General features: G+C 45.9%; 2 protein-coding genes across 9 annotated transcripts in view; one reads left to right on the forward strand and one right to left on the reverse strand.

The window, feature by feature from the left end:
• Window positions 1–23,737, reverse strand: part of DNAJC24 (DnaJ heat shock protein family (Hsp40) member C24) — a 177,234-nt gene that overhangs the window by 87,364 nt on the left and 66,133 nt on the right. For 2 of the 5 annotated variants that reach the window (XM_068260484.1, XM_068260488.1), the window contains exon 1: window positions 6,739–6,828. The exons of the other annotated variants lie outside the window; for them this stretch is intronic. The gene's annotated coding sequence lies outside the window, so the exon portion shown is untranslated. Of the gene's footprint in view, window positions 1–6,738; window positions 6,829–23,737 lie in introns of those variants that run through there. 5 annotated transcript variants of the gene reach the window in all.
• The window catches only part of DCDC1 (doublecortin domain containing 1), a 751,262-nt gene that overhangs the window by 391 nt on the left and 727,134 nt on the right, over window positions 1–23,737 (forward strand). For 3 of the 4 annotated variants that reach the window (XM_068260478.1, XM_068260480.1, XM_068260479.1), the window contains exon 2: window positions 19,183–19,415. In XM_068260478.1, coding sequence (XP_068116579.1) covers window positions 19,269–19,415 — 147 coding nt within the window. In that variant the 5' untranslated portion in view covers window positions 19,183–19,268. Of the gene's footprint in view, window positions 1–6,851; window positions 6,960–19,182; window positions 19,416–23,737 lie in introns of those variants that run through there. The other variant, XM_068260481.1, reaches the window with a different exon arrangement.

The raw sequence follows: 23,737 nt of genomic DNA on the forward strand, positions 1-23,737 counted from the left end.
CAGGCAGACAAGGAGAGCTGACCAATCCACTTAGGGAGAGGGACAGTACAGCACTAGTATTTGTTCATACATAGCACCAGTATATGATTTTTTTTTAATTTTTTATTTGGTGTGCATTGGAAGAGGGGTAGTCTTATATGGCGAATATCTCCCAAACTCTATATTTTAAAGAGACTCTGTAAGAAAAGTTTCAGCCTTATTTCTTCTATCCTATAAGTTCCTATACCTGTTCTAATGTGGTCTGGATTACTGCAGCCCTTTTTAGTTGCACTGTCTCTGTAATATATGTAATCTTTTCTTTGTCAAGCCTTGTCGAGCCAAAGAGGAATGCACTGCCTCTGCTGTGATAGGGATAAGTTATGCACGCCCCCTGCAGGCTCTCTTGTGTGTGTATGAGTCACAGGCTATGTCTCTGCTCACAGCCAGCGTCTCTGCAAGGCTCGTGAAGCTGAGACATTTCAAACAGCTGTGAGTGCAGAGAGATTAGTGCTGAGCTCAGACAAGCAGCTAAGGCAACACATGGCAGTAACATTCCAGCAATCAAATCACATTTGAGAGGAGCCTCTGCAAACAGGCACCTGCTCTGATTATGTATTTCCTGTTTGGCGGCCATCTTCAGTGTTTACAAAATGTTTACAAACAATATGGTGTTTTTACAAAACTTTGTTTTTTCTACATACTTAATTTGTTTGGCTAACACGGTACAGAAACTTTTTTGCTACTAGACTGGTCTACATAACTTCATGGCATAATTAAATTTTGAATGCTTTTAACTAGCCCTTTAGTTGGTAGGCTTACTTTAAAGTGTACCTGAACTCAAGAACAAATTTTGCAAACAAAAGCTATGGATGAGTTCTTCTCACAAAAGACAATTCTCAATTCTTTTAGAGAAGATCAGTTCTCTCCCCTGTGCACTTCTGTTTCAGTGCTTTTATTAATTTCCCAACAGGCTGACATGGTTCTGTCACAGCTGCAGTCACACATTATTTTCAACTGTATAATTACCATAACATACACATTTTTGATTTCTTAACCCCTTTGGGACTGGCTGCCTACCCCCCTTAACCTCCTTAGCGGTAACCCCGTGCTGGACAGGGGGTAAGCCGCTGCGGAGGATTGCTCAGTCCCCGCTGGGCTGATTTGCATCATTTTTTTTCTTATACACGCAGCTAGCACTTTGCTAGCTGCGTGTTACTTACGATCGCCGCCGCTCAGCGACGATTCGCCGCGTTAGAGGGTGCCCCCCCGAGACCTCGTGCGCTGCCTGGCCAATCAGTGCCAGGCAGTGCTGAGGGGTGGATCGGGACTCCCTCTGACGTCACGACGTCGATGGCGTCATCGCGCCCGTCTCCATGGTGACGGGGGAAGCCCTCATGGAAATCGAAATCCCGTTCAGAACGGGATCCTGATGGGCCTTGTCGCCGGAGGCGGTCGGAGTGGGTGGGGGGGTGCTGCTGCTCAGCTAGGCTAGCTACATGATTTAAAAAAAAAAAAAAAATTAAAAACAGTGCGGCGCTGCCTCCCTGGTGAATTTAATTGACCGCCAGGGAGGTTTAGGACCAGGTATTTTACATGCGGGGGGGGGGGGGGGGGGTGGCAGGCAGCCGGATCCCTACTGTGGGCACTTTAGTATGGTCCCCCCTGGGTGGCCACGTGTCCTCCGTATTGATGGCAGCCTTTACTCACCTTCCAGGCTCCAGCGATGAGCAGCTGTGGACCACTCCGCTCTCGCTGGCTTTCCAGCTGTACTGACGCTAAGTACCAGGTCGCAGCTTGATGACGTCATCAAGCCAGGACCCGGCACTTAGCGTCAATACAACAGGGATGCTGGCCAGAGCAGAGGGGAGCGCTGATCGTCGGGGGAACGGCAGGAAGGTGAGTGGATCCTCTTCCTTCCACTTCTACCGCCGCAGCTCTGTAAGTGATCACTATGATCCGCCGGCAATCATAGTTATCACATGATCAGCAGCCATACGCGATGGCTGCTGATCACTGAGGGGAGATGTCAGCTGTCATATGACGGTTCTTAAGCGCGGACGTTGAATCAACGTCCAGTCAGAGCAGCAGCACCACTTGCTGGACATAGATTCAACCTACGTCGGTCCCCAAAAGGTTAAATATGCATTTGCAACCAACTAGTCTGTTTTGTTAAAAATAATCAATATCTAGAAATTTTGAGCAAGTCATATTTCTTATTCTAAAAACCCTTGTAAGTACATACTCACTAACAGAACTTGCAGTAAAAGTAATCACTTTCACAGGAATTCTTAGGTACAGGTAACCCTTTAGTGTCTAAAGCAAATGTCAACTGTCACTCAGAATCATGAGTGTTGCAGGAATTGCCATTTGCAGGAAACAAAACAGCATATTTTGCCGCTCTGTCCAGCAATATAAAAAAATAAAATTTAGGTATGTAAAAAACATAGCAGAAATGAGATCTAATGAAGGAAGGTTTAACTCCGGATCGATTTAAAGGTAATCTTAAGTGTGGGAAAATAAGTTGAGATTTACTTACCTGGGGCTTTTTTCCAGCCACCTGTAGTCCTTCAGATCCCTTGCTGTCCTCCTGGTCTGCTGCATTGTGCCGCTGTCACACCATGCACTGCCGGGCCACGTCTCCTTATTGCGCTCGCATATCTGGCAGTGTTCTGCGCATGCACAGTCTGTAAACCTTGCAACTACACATGCACAGAATCCTTCTGGCTACGGAAGCGCAATCGAGGGGCGTGCATGTGCAGTACCGTGCGGCTGAGCCAGTCGCACACTATAGCTGGAAGCCTTATAATAACAATGGCACTAATTAAGCCAAAATTATATAGAAGATGCTAATGAAGGCCACTTTAATGTAGAATACGCTGATGAGGTACACTAGAATAAAGAAGGCACTAATGAAGGAGAACAGTACTGAAGTTTACACTTTACTGTAGTAAACGGGCATGTTTCAGGTCCACAACGGACCCTTTCCTAAAGGTGAAAAAACAACAACAATGTAATTTTGGACATTAATGGATGGAGGATACTAATGGATGAGAAGGGAAGTAGATGTAGGGTAGTAGATAGGCCTTCCCCAACATCTTCCTTTTTTCAATGCCGGACCTTAACCTCCACTGTAAGTTTTCTCTTTTCTGATGCCTAATACAAACCTTCCTCCTAACATTACTTCTTTCCTCCATGCCCAACCTTAACCTTCAATCCCTAACAAATAAACGTAACCTTCCCCCAATGTACCTCTAACCCAGATCACTAATCCTAAACAATACTCTGTGACCCTCACTGGACGCTGGCTGCAGAATATACACTATTTCTGAGTACTGTCACCGAAGCCAAATACCCATAGCTGAAAAGTTCCCTCCACATCCCCACAGAAAGCAGGTTGTGCCTATATTTATACCCAAAGCCAGTTGCCAAAACCAAGGGAGAAAGTCTTAAACCCAAACAACAGCACCAGAATGTCCTTTATTGGTTATGGGGTTGCTCTAAATATTTCTGCTAAGATAGAAAAGAAGCTATGTTACCTACTGTGCATGTGTAATATGGTACTCACAGTGCACAGTGAGCCCTTGCCGCTTCAGTGCTATCTCCAATTATAAAAGTTTGATACTCTAAGCAGAGTGGCTAGCTGGGGCCGGAGGGGACCACAGTGGAGTTTAGTGTTAGGAACAGGAGAGAAAAGGTTAGTGTTAAGTATGGAGAGGAGAGGTGTTAGGCACAAGTGAGGGAAGGTTAGTGTTAGGCACATGAGAAGTAAGGTTAGGGTAAGGCACAGAAAGGAGGTTAGTATTAGAAAGAGGAGAGGGAAGGTTGGTGGTATGCTGGGCATACACAGAGCGATCCGGTGGCTCGATTAGCCACTGGATCGACTCCCGCCGCGTCCTCCCGGATCGATTCCCGCTCGTCCCCGTGGGCGCTTCCTTATCTTCCGCTCGATTCCCCGCTATTGTCCGCCCGCGGCAATCGAGCTGGGAATCGATCCGTGTGGTGATCGGACCTGTCGGAAATTATCAATCAAGCCATCAGCGGCTCAATTGATTTAAAAAAAAAAAAAAAAAACACACACACACACACACACACACACACATGTGCCGTGTATGCCCAGCATTAGGCGCAGGAGAAGGGGGTTACTGTTAGGCATAGGAGGAGTTAGTGTTAGGCACAGGAGAGGCAGAGGTTAGTGTAAAGGCCCGTTTCCACTACATGCAGATTGGATGCAGAAAAACTGACTCCAATGAATGCCTATAGGCCTGTTTCCACTGAACACAATTTTTCTGCTACAGATTTTCCCAACGGCATTCATTGGAGCCCTTAGGCACAGGGGAGGCGGAGGCTAGTGTCAGGCGCAGGGGAGGCAGAGGCTAGTGTCAGGCGCAGGGGAGGCAGAGGCTAGTGTCAGGCGCAGGGGAGGCAGAGGCTAGTGTCAGGCGCAGGGGAGGCAGAGGCTAGTGTCAGGCGCAGGGGAGGCAGAGGCTAGTGTCAGGCGCAGGGGAGGCAGAGGCTAGTGTCAGGCGCAGGGGAGGCAGAGGCTAGTGTCAGGCGCAGGGGAGGCAGAGGCTAGTGTCAGGCGCAGGGGAGGCAGAGGCTAGTGTCAGGCGCAGGGGAGGCAGAGGCTAGTGTCAGGCGCAGGGGAGGCAGAGGCTAGTGTCAGGCGCAGGGGAGGCAGAGGCTAGTGTCAGGCGCAGGGGAGGCAGAGGCTAGTGTCAGGCGCAGGGGAGGCAGAGGCTAGTGTCAGGCGCAGGGGAGGCAGAGGCTAGTGTCAGGCGCAGGGGAGGCAGAGGCTAGTGTCAGGCGCAGGGGAGGCAGAGGCTAGTGTCAGGCGCAGGGGAGGCAGAGGCTAGTGTCAGGCGCAGGGGAGGCAGAGGCTAGTGTCAGGCGCAGGGGAGGCAGAGGCTAGTGTCAGGCGCAGGGGAGGCAGAGGCTAGTGTCAGGCGCAGGGGAGGCAGAGGCTAGTGTCAGGCGCAGGGGAGGCAGAGGCTAGTGTCAGGCGCAGGGGAGGCAGAGGCTAGTGTCAGGCGCAGGGGAGGCAGAGGCTAGTGTCAGGCGCAGGGGAGGCAGAGGCTAGTGTCAGGCGCAGGGGAGGCAGAGGCTAGTGTCAGGCGCAGGGGAGGCAGAGGCTAGTGTCAGGCGCAGGGGAGGCAGAGGCTAGTGTCAGGCGCAGGGGAGGCAGAGGCTAGTGTCAGGCGCAGGGGAGGCAGAGGCTAGTGTCAGGCGCAGGGGAGGCAGAGGCTAGTGTCAGGCGCAGGGGAGGCAGAGGCTAGTGTCAGGCGCAGGGGAGGCAGAGGCTAGTGTCAGGCGCAGGGGAGGCAGAGGCTAGTGTCAGGCGCAGGGGAGGCAGAGGCTAGTGTCAGGCGCAGGGGAGGCAGAGGCTAGTGTCAGGCGCAGGGGAGGCAGAGGCTAGTGTCAGGCGCAGGGGAGGCAGAGGCTAGTGTCAGGCGCAGGGGAGGCAGAGGCTAGTGTCAGGCGCAGGGGAGGCAGAGGTTAGTGTCAGGCGCAGGGGAGGCAGAGGTTAGTGTCAGGCGCAGGGGAGGCAGAGGTTAGTGTCAGGCGCAGGGGAGGCAGAGGTTAGTGTCAGGCGCAGGGGAGGCAGAGGTTAGTGTCAGGCGCAGGGGAGGCAGAGGTTAGTGTCAGGCGCAGGGGAGGCAGAGGTTAGTGTCAGGCGCAGGGGAGGCAGAGGTTAGTGTCAGGCGCAGGGGAGGCAGAGGTTAGTGTCAGGCGCAGGGGAGGCAGAGGTTAGTGTCAGGCGCAGGGGAGGCAGCGGTTAGTGTCAGGCGCAGGGGAGGCAGAGGTTAGTGTCAGGCGCAGGGGAGGCAGAGGTTAGTGTCAGGCGCAGGGGAGGCAGAGGTTAGTGTCAGGCGCAGGGGAGGCAGAGGTTAGTGTCAGGCGCAGGAGAGGCAGAGGTTAGTGTCAGGCGCAGGAGAGGCAGAGGTTAGTGTCAGGCGCAGGAGAGGCAGAGGTTAGTGTCAGGCGCAGGAGAGGCAGAGGTTAGTGTCAGGCGCAGGAGAGGCAGAGGTTAGTGTCAGGCGCAGGAGAGGCAGAGGTTAGTGTCAGGCGCAGGAGAGGCAGAGGTTAGTGTCAGGCGCAGGAGAGGCAGAGGTTAGTGTCAGGCGCAGGAGAGGCAGAGGTTAGTGTCAGGCGCAGGAGAGGCAGAGGTTAGTGTCAGGCGCAGGAGAGGCAGAGGTTAGTGTCAGGCGCAGGAGAGGCAGAGGTTAGTGTCAGGCACAAATGAGAGGAGGTTAGTGTTAGGCACAAATGAGAGGAGGTTAGTGTTAGGCACAAATGAGAGGAGGTTAGTGTTAGGCACAAATGAGAGGAGGTTAGTGTTAGGCACAAATGAGAGGAGGTTAGTGTTAGGCACAAATGAGAGGAGGTTAGTGTTAGGCACAGCAGAGGTTAGTGTTAATTGTGGTACCAAGAATGTATAGGTATACATTAGTGTATATATTTATGATACCAGGGCTATAGGTAGCTGAATTTGAACAAAGCAGGGGCGCCACTGAGAGGCAGTATAATGAAGCTGGCACTAATGTGGCGAAAGGGGTAACATAATACTAACAGTTGGGCACTAATAAAATCCCCACCCTCAGCCCTGCCTGAAAGCTGCCAGATGCATAAGTACCAGGCCATGCTAGTACCATAAACAGCAACATTCATGGGGACAGAAAACTCCCCCTCCAAGAATAACTACACAAAAACAACGCCGACAGAATAGCATAATAAACATTTTTCTTACTATCATAAGCCCACCTTATTACAGCTCCGCAACCAGACTTCAGTTCAGTCAATACTCGTGTACAGCTCAATGAGAAACTACACGTCCCATGATGCATCGCGAACATTTCCGGTGTGATTCAGAACTATCGAACTTTATTGTCTAGCGACAACGTCCTCTGACTTGCTGCTGTTGATGCCGTATCTATGGCAACTCATACGCCTGGAGAACCCAACCCGCTTCTGCCTTCTGCACTGTAAGTTTTCATTGATCTGAAATATCATTTTCCAGTTCCTTGGCATGCCTTTCTGTCTTTCTAATGGATCTGTGACGTGAGATAATGAACTGTGAACCAGATACAAATGCTCTATGCTATTAGCTGCTGCTCAATTAATGTACACACACTTACATATTCTCCACACACTACTTTTCTTGAGGAAAGCCAATCCCTTCAGTTCATCTATATACTGTATATTGCAGGGATACATGGATTAACCTTATTTCAGGGTTCTTACATTGTTTTTAGGTTTTATATAAATATCTCCATTCCAAAGTCAACTCAACAAAAACTTCGGTGCTGGTGCATGATGCCAGTCTGTAAACTAGTGCATGGTTGCGAGGCAAGCAGTGTGCCAAAATGTAGCTTTATAAATACCCTAGTGACTTTTTTATTTTTAAAGAGGATGTTTAACCAAGGATTGAACTTCATTCCAATCAGAAGCTGCTGATATACCCCCCTTACCCACGAAATTTTTTTTGTTGTGAAATCGCATCCTCCACCACCTCCTGGATCTTCCGCAATCTGCTCTGGTAAGTTCGCCAGTCTGGGGCTCACGTCAATTGGGAGTGTTCTGCGCCTGGGCAGTACTACTGCGCAGGCGCAGAACTTAATGCTCCCGGCCATGGGAGTGTGATGAGGACTTCGCCTGGCCCTGACTGGACGACTTATCAGGGCCGATTGCAGAAGATACAGGAGGCGGCGGAGGACAGCGAGGGAGTGATCAGCCTGGAGGGGGCTGGATGAAGCCCCGGGTATGTATACATTTTCTCTCCCTCACCATCTGAGATACACTTTAATACTTTTAGCCATAGACAATGAACAAGCATGCAGATAAGGTGCTCTCTCTGAAGTCTGACTGGATTAGCTGCATGCTTGTTTCAGGTGTTGGTTCCAGACACTATTGCAGCCAGAGAGTTCAGCAGAATAGCCGGCCAATAGGTATTGCTTAACCCTTTTACTGCCAAGCACGTACTAGGTACATTGTGGCAGGTAAATGCTTTAACTGCCAGCAATGTATCTAGTACATTATCGTCAGTTTTGTCCCCCGTGAAGCGGCGGGGGAGAGGGGGGGCAACATCATTCCTTCTTCCCTCCACGTGGGCGCCCCTCTCTGCCTCCCTGCATGGCTGAAGTAGTATCGGAGTGTAATTTCTCACCTGATTGCTGGCTCCATGCCCGTGTCCCACGCCGGCAGCCATCTCCTCTCTACTTCCTGTATGACGCGTAGTAACTATGCGACATACAGGGATTGGGAGAGGAGCCTGCTGCCGGAGGGGACACCACGTGGAGACGGCAGTCGGGTGAGTTAATTGCTCACCGACCACTGTGCTCCAGCCATACAGGGGGTCCTTCAGAAGGGAACCCATGTGGAGGGAGGGAGGAAGATGTGGCCCACCTCCTCGCAGTGGCCCCTATACCTGTTACCTATACTGGGACACCTATTCCTGGCTACCTATACTGGTTACACCTATATCTGGCTACCTCTACTGGCGGCACCTATACCTGGCTACCTATACTGGCTGCCTCTATACCTGGCTACCTGTAATGGCGGCATCTGTACCTGGCTACCTACTGTATACTGGTGCACCTATTCCAGGACAGGAAAAGTGGGATACCAATACGTATCTGGTATCATTGGATTCAGCAGAATCATGGCTTTCACAAACCATAACATTTTTGTCAGTAATTGTAATTCTTCTTTGAAAAAAAAACACAACAGAAAAATATTTTATTTTTTATTTCACTTTTATTTTAACATATTTCACTCAAAAATGTTGTTATATTTCCAGAAAAAGTATTTTTTGGTTTCAGGGTTCAAGTCCAATTCTTTACGGAAAAAATGATATATAATATGTCCTATTTCATGTAGGCTTTCTTGCCAAAAATCCTAAGTAAACCTAATGAGTGAAAAATGTCTAAAAACTGCTTGGCGGTAGATGTTCGTGTTTAGGACAAATCAGCTGGCAGCTAAAGGGTTAAAAGCAAATAAATATGGAAACCTTGCTTTAGGTTCCCTTTCGGATTTAACATTTATTTTACAGTCTCACATTAAAGTATACTAGAAATCAATGAATAGTAAGAGTCTATACTTAACCGGGCCTTCCTCCAGCCCCATAAGCACGTGTGAGTTCCTCGCCGTCCTCCTGCAGTCTGCCATTTAGCTGCAATCAGCCCCGGTAACTGGTTCAGTCGTGTCAGCCGGTGCCTTCTGTGCATGCGCTTATGGGGCTGGAGGAAGCCCTGATTTTTACTATTCGTTGGTCTCTGGTTTACTTTAAAGAGACACTGAAGCGAAAAAAAATATATGATATAATGAATTGGTTGTGTACTATGAATAATTACTAGAAGATTAGCAGCAAAGAAAATATTCTCATATTTTTATTTTCAGGTATATAGTGTTTTTTCTAACATTGCATCATTCTATAATATGTGCAGATTACACAACACTCAGCATTCAAAATGAGTCTTTCAGAGCAGTCTGTGAAGTAATGAACTCCCCTCTAGCAGAGGAAAAGTAAACAGTTCAATTACAGTTGAGATAATAAAAGTCAGATAACAGCCCTCTCCACGACTAAGTTAGTCGGAGAGCTTAATAGCTTTTTTGCATAGAGATAACAACTGGAGTTTCTCAACTCTTCCTGTACTGGAAACAATTACACTGATGTATCTGATCTTAATGTTTTATTTCTTAGCTGTACTACACATACAAATCATAATATCATCATTTTTTTTCGCTTCAGTGTCTCTTTAAGTGGGGTAGCTGTAGAGATATTGGCCTCAATTCACTAAGCTTATCTCCTGTCTTTTAATAACGTTTCTATAGTTATCACCATGGTGAAAGGGCATGTAGTATTCAGGAAACATTTTACCTCAGGCAAACCTAACGTTAACTCTTCAATCCTTAAAATAACTCCAGAATTCTAAAGTTAAAGACAGGCTGTTAATTAACTGCATGAGAAAATAACCACAAGAGGAGGTAACTTAACCACTTGATGACCACAGCGCTAACGCTCCCCTAAAGACCAGGCTATTTTATGTTGTGCTGGGCTGTGCAGGCTTTTCAGCCTCCTGCACAGCCCAGCTTGGGAGCCCAGCGATCGGACTCGCCAACTTTTTTTGTCCCTAAAGGGACATGCTGCCGGAGGGGTCCAATCGCTGCAGCAGTTTTTTTTTTCTTGTGCCTCTACGAGGCTCTCTCTCTCCCTCCCCTTCCCTCCTCCCCTCCGGTGACTAAATTGGAACAGGATGGCGATCCGTCCTGTTCCGCCTCTCATAGGCATCAGCCTATGAGAGGACGGCGCTCCCCAGCCAATCCGAGGCCGGGGATCGCTGATCTCGTACAGCGCTGCGGTCCCCGGCACCGCTGTACGCTTGTAAACAAAGGGGATTTCTTTCCCCTTATGTTTACAAGCAGCCTGCTAGCCGCGATCGGCGGCTAGCAGGCTATTCACGGAACTCCGCTCCGTGAACGGGCAGGGAACGATCGCGCATGCACGCGGCCATTCCCTGGGAAACTGCAGCCCCAGGACTTGACGCCAATTGGCGTTAGGCGGTCCTGGGGCTGCCGCCGCGGTCACGCCCGTTGGCGTGAGGCGGTCGTACAGTAGTTAAAGAGAACCCGAGGTGGGTTCTAACAATGCTATCCGCACACAGAGGCTGGGTCTGCATATACTGCCCAGCCTCTGTTGCTATACCGATCCCCCCTAAGCCCCCCCTGCGCTCTGCCATGCCCCCATAAATCACCCAGCCGTGCTGTCGACACACAGCGTGTCACAGCTGGCTGTTTATCTCTGTAAGTGTCAGTCTCGCCGCTCCCCCGCCTCCTCCATAGCGAGGGAAGGGACGTGGGCGGGGACCGGAGCTATGGAGGAGGCAGGGGAGCGGCGAGACTGACACTTACAGAGGTATAATACACATGCTTGATCCTTTCAGAAGTATATTAAAATATAACTTTTATTAATTTGATATAAAACCACTTATCATAATTTTGTTGCTGTTTTATTTTCAATTTTTACACATAACAGAGTTGGGTTACCAGTGTTTGAAGGAGCACCTATACCTATACAAGGGATTTCCTATAGCAGTGCTCCAACCCTATACTCTGACTGATTGCTATTAACTTGCTACATATAAGATTAAACTCCCCACCAATCCAACATGTTTCGACTCCCTAATTGGAGTCGTCGTCAGGGAAAAAAGTGCATAGTGTAAAGGTTGCTAGTGCATCAGAAGAAAGCTAAAGCATTATATATACATTGATAAGGAAAACAACAAATGAGAGCGATGTGCTCTCTTGCTCTGTCAGCATTGAACTGAATCTGTATCTGCCCTGCTTATATACTCTATAGGGGAGGCGGTGTCCAATAAGACCATCCCACCTACTTTTTCATTGTCCCCATTGGTCAGATTCACCGTCAATCACTGTCTGTTCCTGGCCATTGGCTGGCCTATCTCTTCCCATCATATTCCAAAAGTACTTAAAAATCGAAGCTATTACCTTCAAAAGGCCCAGAGTCCATCCTTGACACATCCCCTAAACATCCCCAGGAAAGCCGCTCACCCACCCTTTGTCTAAGTATCAAAATGCCGATCATCGTATTTAGTCCATAGGTGATCATTGAATGTTTCCTATTGGTAGATTTCTCTTCTTTTGTCCATCCCACACCTCCTTCCTCCAATCGCTGCATGTTAGGCAGTGTTGCTATGGATACCCTGCCCGGACTTTCGTTTATTCAATAGACGCCGGCGTAGGGTGGAGCTCTCCACTTCCTCCTCCCCGCCACGTCATGTATCAATAACCATTCGCCGCATCTGTCCGGATCCTCCTCCACATCAACTACGTCACTGCCCCTCTCTTTACGGGATGGGGATGTATGTTTCCGCCCCCAGGAAATTACGGAAACCAGCTTGACACGCAAGCTGTCATTTCCCTTCTGTAAACACGGGGAATCTTTATAAACAAAGCCATATGAGCTGCAGGGTGTATCTGCGACGGCACTATTCATTTTATTTACAGTCATCCTCATGTTATTAGATAGATCCTTTTCCTGCTTGATCAAATGTAAAAAAACGTTATGCATTATTTATTTAACACCCTGTGCTGATATTAAAACATATTCTCAGTTATCATAGTCAATCACAACCAATAAAGACTCAAGATATTTTAATCCACACCCTGAGATTTATATTACTCAATAATTTTATGAGACATATATCAGCACTGTTGTGTAGCAGGAAAGTAAAATGTTTATGTACCATATCCCTTACTGTGTATATATATGTGCCCATCGGTACAACAGCCGTACAAAATTCCCATCATGGATACCGACTATATTTTGACACAACAAGGGTGACCGAGCTAGCCCCCCAGTTCTGAGGGGAGGGATCTTTTAGTTTCTTATCATAATATTTCCTAATATTTGTTAAATGAACGGGGTATATGTAAATCCCTCATTCAAGCCGCCTGGACTCAGGGTACCCAAACGATAAATCCATTTAGCCTCCAATTGACGCAATTTTAAATCCAGATTTCCTCCTCGAGGTCCCATCTTCCATTGTTGTATAACAAAATACTTTAGACCTGTAGTATCGCCATCATGGAACTCCCTAAAATGTCTTGATACTGGAGTATCCTTTGGATTGCGTATATTTCCAATATGTTCCAGGATTCTCTGCTTAACCTGTCGTATTGTTTCACCCACATATAACAGATGGCACGGACATTCTATTGCATATACGACTCCCTCCGTCTCGCAGTTGAAAAAATCGAGGATTTCATATACTTTTTCATTTTTGGGGCCCACAAAATTTTTACATGTACTAACATTAGGACAGGCCTTGCATCGGCCACATCTAAACATCCCTTTCAGGGGCCTTTCCAACCAGGTTTTTTTTATTTTCTTTTTTGAAATCGGTAGGAAAGAGTGTACCAATTCATCTCCAATGTTTTTTCCTCTCCGATATGTAAAATTTGGTGTCTTAGGGAGTATTTCTCTCAGCTGCGGATCTAATTGGAGAATAGACCAATGTCGTTCAACAATTCTCTTGATCTCTTCTGATTGTAATGAGAAAGTACTCACAATTCGCATTGAGTTCTCATTAGAGGTGACCTCAGTCTTTTGCTTTGGAATCAACAGATCTTCTCTGTCTGTTTCTTGTGCTCTTCTTCGTGCCTCCTCAATCACATGAATTGGGTATCCCCTATTTCTAAATCGTTTCTCCAGTGTCATACATTCTTCATCAAATGCCTGATCACTTGAACAATTCCTTCGTGCTCTATAGTATTGACCTTTTGGAATTCCTTTTTTCAGGGGCACAGGATGATGGCTATTCCAAGACAACAGAGAATTCGTTGAAGTTTGTTTTCGAAATATTTTAGTTTCCAACTTGCCCTGGTCTGTTCTCATAATCTGTACATCTAGAAAGCTCAAGGAATTTCTATCAATTTCGTATGTAAAGAACATGCCAATCTGATTCCGATTTAGAAGGTGTACAAAGTCAACAAAGATATCTCTGGGACCGTTCCACAGAATGAACACGTCATCTATGAAACGGCCCCAGAAAAGAACATGTGATGTATAAAACGCCAGATCCTCTGAAAAAACAATTGTATCCTCCCACCATCCGAGAAAGAGGTTTGCGTACGATGGGGCACACGATGTCCCCATCGCACATCCCTTCCTCTGAATATAGATCCGATTCTGAAACAGAAAATAGTTATGAGTCAGAACAAATTGTAAGAGTTCCATAACCAGCAGGGAGTGTTCCCTCAAATGAATGCTTCTTGTTTTCAGAAAATAATCTACAGCCTCCATGCCTAATTCATGCTTGATGTTATTATATAATGATTCAACGTCCAGGCTGGCCAGCCACACGTCATCACTAATCGATATTCCTTGGATTCTATTAAGTAAATCCATTGTGTCACGGATATATGAGGGAAGACTCATCACAAAAGGTCTGAGAAATTGATCCACATATTGACTAATCTTCTCTGTAAGGCACCCATTGCCTGAAATTATTGGGCGTCCTGGTGGCTTTTCCAGTTTTTTATGTATCTTGGGGAGTGAATAAAAGGTGGATATTGTAGGGTACTTTACCAGCATATAAGTCAGATCTTTTTTACTCAATACATTTTTTTCGACAGCAGTATTAAGGAGGGTCTCAAGTTCTTTATAGTAGATTGACGTTGGATTGTTTTCCAATCTACTGTAATTTTCTTTGTTATTTAAGATTTCCATGCACATGTCAATATAATGTTCCTTTTTCATCAGCACAATATTGCCTCCTTTATCTGATTTTTTTAAAATCAAATCCTCATTGCTTTTTAGGCCCTTTAAAGCATTTTGTTCTTCCTCACTTAGATTATGTCTTTTATCATTTTTCTTCGTTCTACTCAAATATTCCAGATCTTTTTCCACAGTTTCCAGAAATATTTGGATAGGAGGGTAAGAACCAATTGCCGGACAGAACCTGCTTTTTACTGTCAAATTACTCTCAGGTATCCCTACATTAATTTCTCCCGTTTCATTTTCATTTAATAGATCATTTAAAATCTCCATATTCTGTGCTTCCTGTGCCATTTCCATTTTTGATTTCATAGTTTCTGAATTCATAAATTTATATACCGCTAGCTTACGTCCAAACAAGTTAATATCCTTTATCGTCTCAAAGAGGTCAAAATTAGCGGTCGGTACAAAAGTCAATCCCTTCCACAATACTGAGATCTCTGTCTTATTCAGGGCATAGTCTGTCAAATTTACAATTCTCATAACATCATCCATATTCTCGTCCTCTACCACTCCTCCTCTCTGTTTCTGCGATATGAAGGCTTGTATGCCCATTTCTCTCTGTTCCGAAGGTTCCTTGCGGTTATCTGACCCCCTGGTTTGGGTTTCCCTCCTTTCCCTAAAAAATCCCCCTGCTTTGGTTTTGCACCTTTGTTTGGGGTCTCACCCTCTGACTCAGATTCACTCTCTGTCACTGATGTGGGTGTATTTGGTACACTAGGATTTGGTTTGGGACTAGTCTTTTTCCAATTGTACACTTTTCCGTTTTTAAAGTCTTTCCAATCTCGATTATATTTTTTGTGTTTTTTGGCTTTAATAGCTTCTTTATGACTCTGAACCTTAGCCTGCAGTTTTTCTTCCAATTGCTTAAATTCGGGGTGATCTTTATATTTAGTCACTTCCTTGTGGGCTTCCTATTTGTATTCTCAAGTGTCTTTATTTCAAAGTCTCGTAGGCATGTCATTAAAGGCCCATACACACGTCGGATTTGCGCGAACGACGGGTCGGCGGATCGTTGGTAACCAGTCTTATCTCCCGAACGATAGTCTGTACACACGCCGGATTTCATGCGGAAACGTGCGAACGACGGAACGTTCAAACGACCCGTCGTTCGCGCAAATCCGACGTGTGTATGGGCCTTAACTCTAACGTTTGTTTTGTTTTTAGTTCGTTCCAGATTTTCATAAACTCCTCATTCTTGGAATGTTTATGCGGTATACACAAATTTCTTAAACCTCTTACAGTAATGCCTTCTTTTATATATGTATTGAAACTAGAGACCTCCCACCACCCTTTATTATGCTCTTTATATATGCCAAAGATATTTCTAAACGCAAGCTCAATTTCAGAGTCAGTTGTAGGTATTTCTGGAGTTTTTTGGACAGGTTCTCCTCCACATGAGAAGACTTCCTTTGCTTCGGCTATCAAAACACTCACGTCTGGTATGCTAGAGAGGAACCCTGACATATTTCTAATTAGTACTGAGGAATATGAACGGAGATGAAACTATATTTGAACTTCTATAGTAGGACCCTGGTGTCAGAATCACCTAATCTCAAAACACAATTCACAAATCTGATTTCTATATAATACACATGCTTGATCCTTTCAGAAGTATATTAAAAGTACATACAGAGGTAAACAGGCTGTGTGTCGACAACACGGCTGGGTGATTTATGGGGGCATAGCAGAGCGCAGGGGGGCTTAGGGGGGATCGGTATAGCAACAGAGGCTGGGCAGGATATGAAGACCCAGCCTATGTGTGCTGATAGCATTGTTAGAACCCACCTCGGGTTCTCTTTAAGGAATGAAGAGATAAGATAACTTTCTCACTGTGTGGTGGTAAGTTATCTCTTGCCTTATTATCTACATCTTAGTGAATTGAGGCCATTGGGGGCTCGGCTCTTTCCTCTTCTGCAGAGTAGCGCAGTGGAGCAGTTTTTATTTACCTGCTCCAGTGCTGCTTCAGGCCTCCTCTGATCTTCCTGACAGCTACACTCTCTATGCATACCTCTGGCTCCAAATGCATGTCATGTGATTAGAAGCTGGAGGTATGGAAACACAGTGTGTGTGTGTGTATATATCTCCTTCAGCGCTATCCATACAAGTCCACCACCACGAACACCATAGAAAGTGGGTACGCTTACCAAATGGTGACAGACCTTAATTACAGGGTCTGTGACAAGGCACAACAAGGTCAGCGGCCGGTATCTTCCCCGCTGGCCTCCTCTCCACTCATGCACTTCAAAGGTACCTCAGGCTCTCAATGGAGTGTGTATCAATGTTTTGCATAAAAAATAAAGATAGACTCATCTAAGCGTATCTATCTTCAGTTTAATAAAACGTTTATATTAAAAACAAGCAGTAGAAAAATCCTCAAACACTTACATCTGGGTCCTTTTTGCCTTATCAGACACACAAGGGAGTTTGGATCCCAGGAGTGGTCCCGTGGCTTGTTGCTGCATTTGAATCTCTTGAGGGCCACATAAAATGGCAAGGAGGGCCGCGAGTTTGACTCCTGTGTTTTAGATCCTCCAGAGTCTTCCCGCGCTTTCCTCCACCACCCGGGACCTTTTCCTTCCTCCCTGCCCGGGACCCCCTTAACATTGAGGCTGTGCTCCTCTTCTGACATGAGCGTGGCCATACTGCAACTGCGGGAGTACGGCTGTGTCTGTGAAGTAGCACTGAGCCGCTTGTGCATGCCTCTGGTATACTTTAACCCTCCAAGTCTTATATCATGCCCAAAAAGCAGTGCTGGCACAAGGTCCACCCACACTATAGCACAAACCCCTTTTTTTAAAGAGTACTTAAGGTAAATATGATAGTGCCTGTCATGACAGGCTCTGTCTTAATGACTGAGGATTGGGGAATGTTAAGGTTAAATACCTACCTGCTCTGGCATCATACCTCCTGGCAGGTGATCATTCCGCACCCCTCAGAGAATGGGCCCTGGTGATATATTTTCAAAATCACCGCCCATTCGCATTCCTGCGGCCACCCCCCAGCTCACCAGCCATCATCTAATTGGTGGATGCCGAGCTTGGGACAGGCTGTGGTAACTCAAGCAAAGGTTTCCGAAAAGCATCCGCAGTTTTCAGAAACTTGGCCGCAACTGCACTGCTGAGGTCAGTTTAGGTAAGTATTTAAGCCCATATTTCATCATCATTAAGACAGAGCCTGTCATGACAGGTTCTGTCATTTTTAACCTTAGGTCCTTTTTAACCACTTGAGGACCGTAGGCTTACACCCCCCTAGTGACCAGGCTATTTTTTACAATTTAGGCCACTGCAGCTTTAAGGGCTCGCTGCAGGGCTGTACAACTCAGAACACAAGTGATTGCCCCCCTTTTCTGCCCACCAACAGAACTTTCTGTTGGTGGGCTCTTATCGCTCCCCCAATGTTTGTTTATTTTTTTGTATATTTATTTATGTATTTTTTTAAATAAATATGGCTATTTTTTAAATTAGTTTTGTATACTTCCCTCCCTCCTTCCGCCAGCCAATCACCGCGATCAGTTGTCATAGGCATCAGTTTATGAGAGATGATCGCTCTTGTGTTTCCCATGGGGACAGCCGAGTGACACGGCTGTCCCCAGTACAGTGCTGACGGAGATTGCAGCGCTGTACAGTGTAAATAGACGGCAGTTTCGCCGTCTAACAGTCTCCTAGCGGCGATCGCCACTGGGAGACTGATGAAGGAGCAGAGCATCGGCGCGTGTAATCGCCTGCAAAACACGCCCCCAGGACTTGATGCCAATCGGCATTAGGCGGTCCTGGGGGAGCCACCGCGTTCACGCTAATTGCTGTGAAGCGGTCGTTTAGAGGTTAAGGACTGTGTTGGCCAAGTATACCCTGTTGTGAGTAACATCATCATAGGTATCCCTTGATGCATACATATTGCTTTGGAGTACTTCAAAATTGTGTATAAACGCTTTTCAAACATTGCTTTTAATTAACCATAAATAATTGTTTATATACACTCACCTAAAGGATTATTAGGGACACCTGTTCAATTTCTCATTAATGCAATTATCTAATCACATGGCAGTTGCTTCAATGCATTTAGGGGTGTGGTCCTGGTCAAGACAATTTCCTGAATTCCAGAATGGGAAAGAAAGGTGATTTAAAGAGAATCTGTATTGTTAAAATCGCACAAAAGTAAACATACCAGTGTGTTAGGGGACATCTCCTATTACCCTCTGACACAATTTCGCCGCTCCTCGCCGCATTAAAAGTGGTTAAAAACAGTTTTAAAAAGTTTGTTTATAAACAAACAAAATGGCCACCAAAACAGGAAGTAGGTTGATGTACAGTATGTCCACACATAGAAAATACATCCATACACAAGCAGGCTGTATACAGCCTTCCTTTTGAATCTCAAGAGATCATTTGTGTGTTTCTTTTCCCCTGTTCTCATGCACTGAAGTTTCAGGCTGCTTGTTTCTTCCTGCAAACAGCTTTGCCCTTGTCTGTAATTCAGTATGTGAAAGCCTAGCCAGCTCAGAGGACGATTTATCCAGCTTGTAAAAGATAAGAGAGAAGAGAGAAGCTGCTCTAATCCTAAATAACACACAGGCAGTGTGCATAGAGGGGCCTGGAAGGGGGAGTTCATAGCAGAACCACAACACTGAAGAACTTGGCAGCCTTCCAGACACAGGCTGACAAGTCTGACAAGAGAGAGATAAGTTGATTTAATACGGAGACTGTGATAGTACAAAGTGCTGCAGTAAGCCAGAACACATTAGAATAGCTTTTTGAACTTGTAGGATGATAAAAAACAGGATGCAATTTTTGTTACGGAGTCTCTTTAAGCAATTTTGAGCGTAGCATGGTTGTTGGTGCCAGATGGGCCGGTCTGATTATTTCACAATTTGCTCAGTAACTGGGATTTTCACTCACAACCATTTCTAGGGTTTACAAAGAATGGTGTGAAAGGGAAAAACATCCAGCAGTCCTGTGGGCGAAAATGCCTTGTTGATGCTAGAGGTCAGAGGAGAATGGGCCGAATGATTCAAGCAGATAGAAGAGCAACGTTGACTGAAATAACCACTCGTTACAAACGAGGTATGCAGCAAAGCATTTCTGAAGCCACAACGTGCACAATCTTGAGGCAGATGGGCTACAACAGCAGAAGACCCCACCAGGTACCACTCATCTCCACTACAAACAGGAAAAAGAGGCTACAATTTGCACGAGCTCACCAAAATTGGACAGTTGAAGACTGGAAAAATGTTGCCTGGTCTGATGAGTCTCGATAGAGTCAGCATTTGGCGTAAACAGAATGAGAACATGGATCCATCATGCCGTGTTACCACTTTGCAGGCTGGTGGTGGTGTAATGGTGTGGGGATGTTTTCTTGGCACACTTTAGGCCCCTTAGTGCCAACTGGGCATGGTTTAAATGCCACAGGCTACCTGAGCATTGTTTCTGACCATGTCCATCCCTTCATGACCACCATGTAACCATTCTCTGATGGCTACTTCCATCAGGATAATGCACCATGTCACAAAGCTTGAATCATTTCAAATTGGTTTCTTGAACATGACAATGAGTTCACTGTACTAAAATGGCCCCCACAGTCACCAGATCTCAACCCAATGAAGCATCTTTAGGATGTGATGGAATGGGAGCTTCATGCTCTGGATGTGAATCCTACAAATCTCCATCAACTGCAAGATGCTATCCTATCAATATGGGCCAACATTTCTAAAGAATGCTTTCAGCACCTTGTTGAATCAATGCCATGTAGAATTAAGGCAGTTCTGAAGGCGAAAGGGGGTCAAACACCATTTTAGTATGGTGTTCCTAATAATCCTTTAGGTGAGTGTATGTATGACAGTATTAGTATGATTGATTATGACAAGCTCAGGTACACCATAAGCCCAACTAAAGTACCCCCTGGGGTACACATACCATGTGTTGAGAACCTAGGCTCTAAGTACATATATACATAGTAAATAACAAGGTGATACACTGTGTAAAGTCCTTTGGAAGATATCAGTGCTATGTTAATAACAAATAATATATACACACATACATGAACATATCAAACACATACATGCACATTTATAATTGCATGCATAGGCGCATAGAAATATTGTATGAAGACCTAGCTACCAACATCCCTTCCTGTGTAAACCCATCCAAATTTACACACTGTATATAAACCATATATATGTAAATAAATAAACACGGTAATAATCCATATAAACAACAAGCATATATGGACAAAACCCCATATAACACACCCACAAACACCCGTTACCCCGCCAGACATCATGGATAGCAGCAACTTAATGCAAATGACCTAACTTCTAACAAAAAAAAGGAGGGAAGGAGAAGACTTTCCTGTGCTGCAGCCGCCACGGCAGTGGCGGGTCATCTCTCCCCCCCCTACTCTACACCACTTAGCTCCCACCCCCTTCCCGGCAGAACCACCTGGCTCCACCCTGCCAGTTTAAGCCACTCAATCCTTGGCAAGCTCCTGAGGGACTTGCCCCCAAGATGAGTGCCTTGGGTATTACTTTCATCTCAATATGCGACACAGTAGATCCAGACGCTGGTAGCTATCTGTCTGAACCAAGCCTTAACTTAGTAACTTATTTAGCACCACATAAAATCTATTGTGACCAAACCCACTTTTTTCTGTGTATTGTACTGCAACAACCTCATTTTGATGCTAGAGCACCATTGCAATGTAATTGCATCCTGTCCTTGTGATAGGTGACTGCTGGATCCATCTGGCTGGATGCTATTGTCAGAGGCCTCATTTGACCTGAAAGGAAGAGGTTGACCTGTTTGATTGGCACTGTGTGAATTGAGGCACATTACCCAAAGCCTCTGAAAGAGTGGATGTTGCACCTTGATAGGTGCCAGGTGGAAACCCCCTGTATATGCCCAAATAATGCTAAGGTGGTGGTCAAGGTCAAAGTGGCAGAAGCCAGCTAAAGATATTTACACAGTCCATTTAAAGTTTCCAAGAGCCAACAGGAAGGAATGTAGTCAGGAAGTAGCAAGAATCAGGTTCAAGTAGCTAGTAGGGATGGCAATGCTTAGGGGAACTCATGGAGGGAGAAGTATGTGATCAGTTTGATCAACTGATAGATTTGCAAGGTTCTGATTTGCTGGTCATGAGTTAAACCAGGAAGTCATCACAGCAAATCAGAACCTTTACAAATCTACAAATCTATCAGCTGATCAAACTGGAGCAGCATAAATGTATAACCTGGTCAGCAATAAACTGGGAAGCAGGCTATAGTCTCATGTAACTGAAGCTGGCTACAAGAAGGTCAGTCAGTCATCCAAAAAATAAGGGCATACCATGTACACAACAGCAGTACTGCACAGGATTTGCCAGACCAGGAGCTAAGATAGTACTAAGTACACTTATCCCCTACATGTCATCTGCAGTGCTGAACCTTTAGCACCTTCTGAACTGTCCTTTATCATTCATATAAAATTACTTTATTAATCTTAATGCTCTTAATAACCCACTTTCCAGGATTTCACTGACTCAGCCCTTAAATTTCTTGATTTCTATAAGCCGTGTTTTAGTGCTAATTTACACCTATCTTTCAATGCACTCAATTACAATATACCTGCAAGTTATTTTTATTAAATGCCAAGCACATGTCTAGCTTGTACCGCAACAGTGAGACTAAAGCAGTTATTAAACCCATAACTCAGAATCAATGAGGATGAAATAGGCAATTCCCCCCTGTTCTCAGTAACAGTGTTCTGTAGCAAGATTTTCTGATGGGTAAGGAGCAGACGTATGGGATGGGACTTCCATCAACACTTCCATCATCTTCCATCAATATTGAGATAAACCTGTCAGCACCACAAAATTTTCCAACTGACAGTCTGCTGTAAATGAAAGCACCAAGAGGAGTCTGCAAATACCTCCAGACGTTGCACTAAATCAGAGGAGCCCATACACAGGCTAGGTTAAAGTCAGCTGAGGTGGCCGGTAATGACCTCTGCTGAAAATTCGGTGTGTGTACAGCAGCCATGACGGCTGCCTGGCCAGCGATCCACCAGACGGGTCAATAGCCGAACGACGGCCGATAGCTTTGTTCTCACTATTTTGCCCTAACCTTCGCTTCTACGCTGCTCCATAGCCCTCTGCTCCCCCATTTTAGCAAAAGATGCAGAGGCTCTCAATCCCCACTGGGCAACATACATCGAGCATGTGTCTGTGGTCTTACAGTAAACCTGTGAAGTTGGGAGGGACCAGATACTTAACTCAAGAGAAGGAAGTCTCTGGATCCTCCAGAGGCTTCCACCATCTTCCTCCACCATACTGTTTAGGGACAAGAACCCCTGAAGCACTGCCACATTGTGCCTGCGCAGAAGCACAGACCCGCTCAGACTTCAGCAGAAGAAGCTGAACTCGATCCAGTCTGTGCTACTGAGCAGGTGCATACGGCTTGTGCATGAGTAGTAGCACAGACCTATTCGAACTCTGCTTTTTCCCCCAATGCCCGAGTAGGTCCATGCTACTGTGTATCCATGAGCCGTGGACAAGCGGTTTTGTGGAAGGGACAGCACTGGAACAGCCTCGTGTAGAAGGACAGGGTCTCTGGATCATCCATAGTTTCCCCTCTGTTGAGGTAAGTACCCAAATTGTGCACTTTTTTTCCTTCCTGTAAGCAAATCTTGACTCAACTGAGGAAGGTCATACTCTGCCACACCCCTTGTGACTCCTGTGTTTAACAATTGGTCTGTAAGGCTTCCTAAACATTCATGAAGTAGGAGTAGATGTACCAAACTGGTAAGGTAAGGTGAAGCGGGGGGGAGGGGTAGGGTTAGGTGTGTGTGGGAGGTAGATTATGGTCAGCTGTAGGGTAGGATGGTTAAAGTTAGGCGTGGGTAGGGGATGGTTAAGATTAGTCATGGGGGAGGAGGTTAAAGTTAGGCATCCAGGGGGGTTGTGGTTAAGGTTCGGTATCATAGAGGGAGGGTGCTGTATGAGAATATGGTTAGGTTGTGCTGTAGTAAAATACTGGTACATTTTAGCAATAATTTATTAATTAAAAATACCAAAAGTAGTAGAATATTGGTAACATATCGATATTCTACTATCAGCTATTCCCAGGCGCTCAAATTTCAGAGCACCTCTATTTCGGGCACGCATGTGAGGTAGGGGAGATTTTTTACCCACCCGGCCTAAGAGCTATTTAGCCTTGGAACCAACCTGCCTCTATGTCCCTCTTCTAAATTAGGTGTGGCACCAGTGTTTTCTTAAACACATGTGAACCCAGATGCCCCTTGTTACACACATGTGTGGCCCATGGCTGCAATTAGATATAGCAACTATAATGTTCTTCTTCCCTTCTGTGTCTCTTGTGTCCTCCCAATAAGCTTTGGTGTCCAGTGTTCCCTGTACGGGAAAAACACCATACTTACCGACAGGTGTCCCTTCCTCCTCTATGACTACATGATCCTCCTCAAACTCCAGTGCTGG

Source organism: Hyperolius riggenbachi, chromosome 11 (genome assembly GCF_040937935.1).
Source record: "Hyperolius riggenbachi isolate aHypRig1 chromosome 11, aHypRig1.pri, whole genome shotgun sequence".
NCBI classification, from domain to species: Eukaryota; Metazoa; Chordata; class Amphibia; order Anura; family Hyperoliidae; genus Hyperolius; species Hyperolius riggenbachi.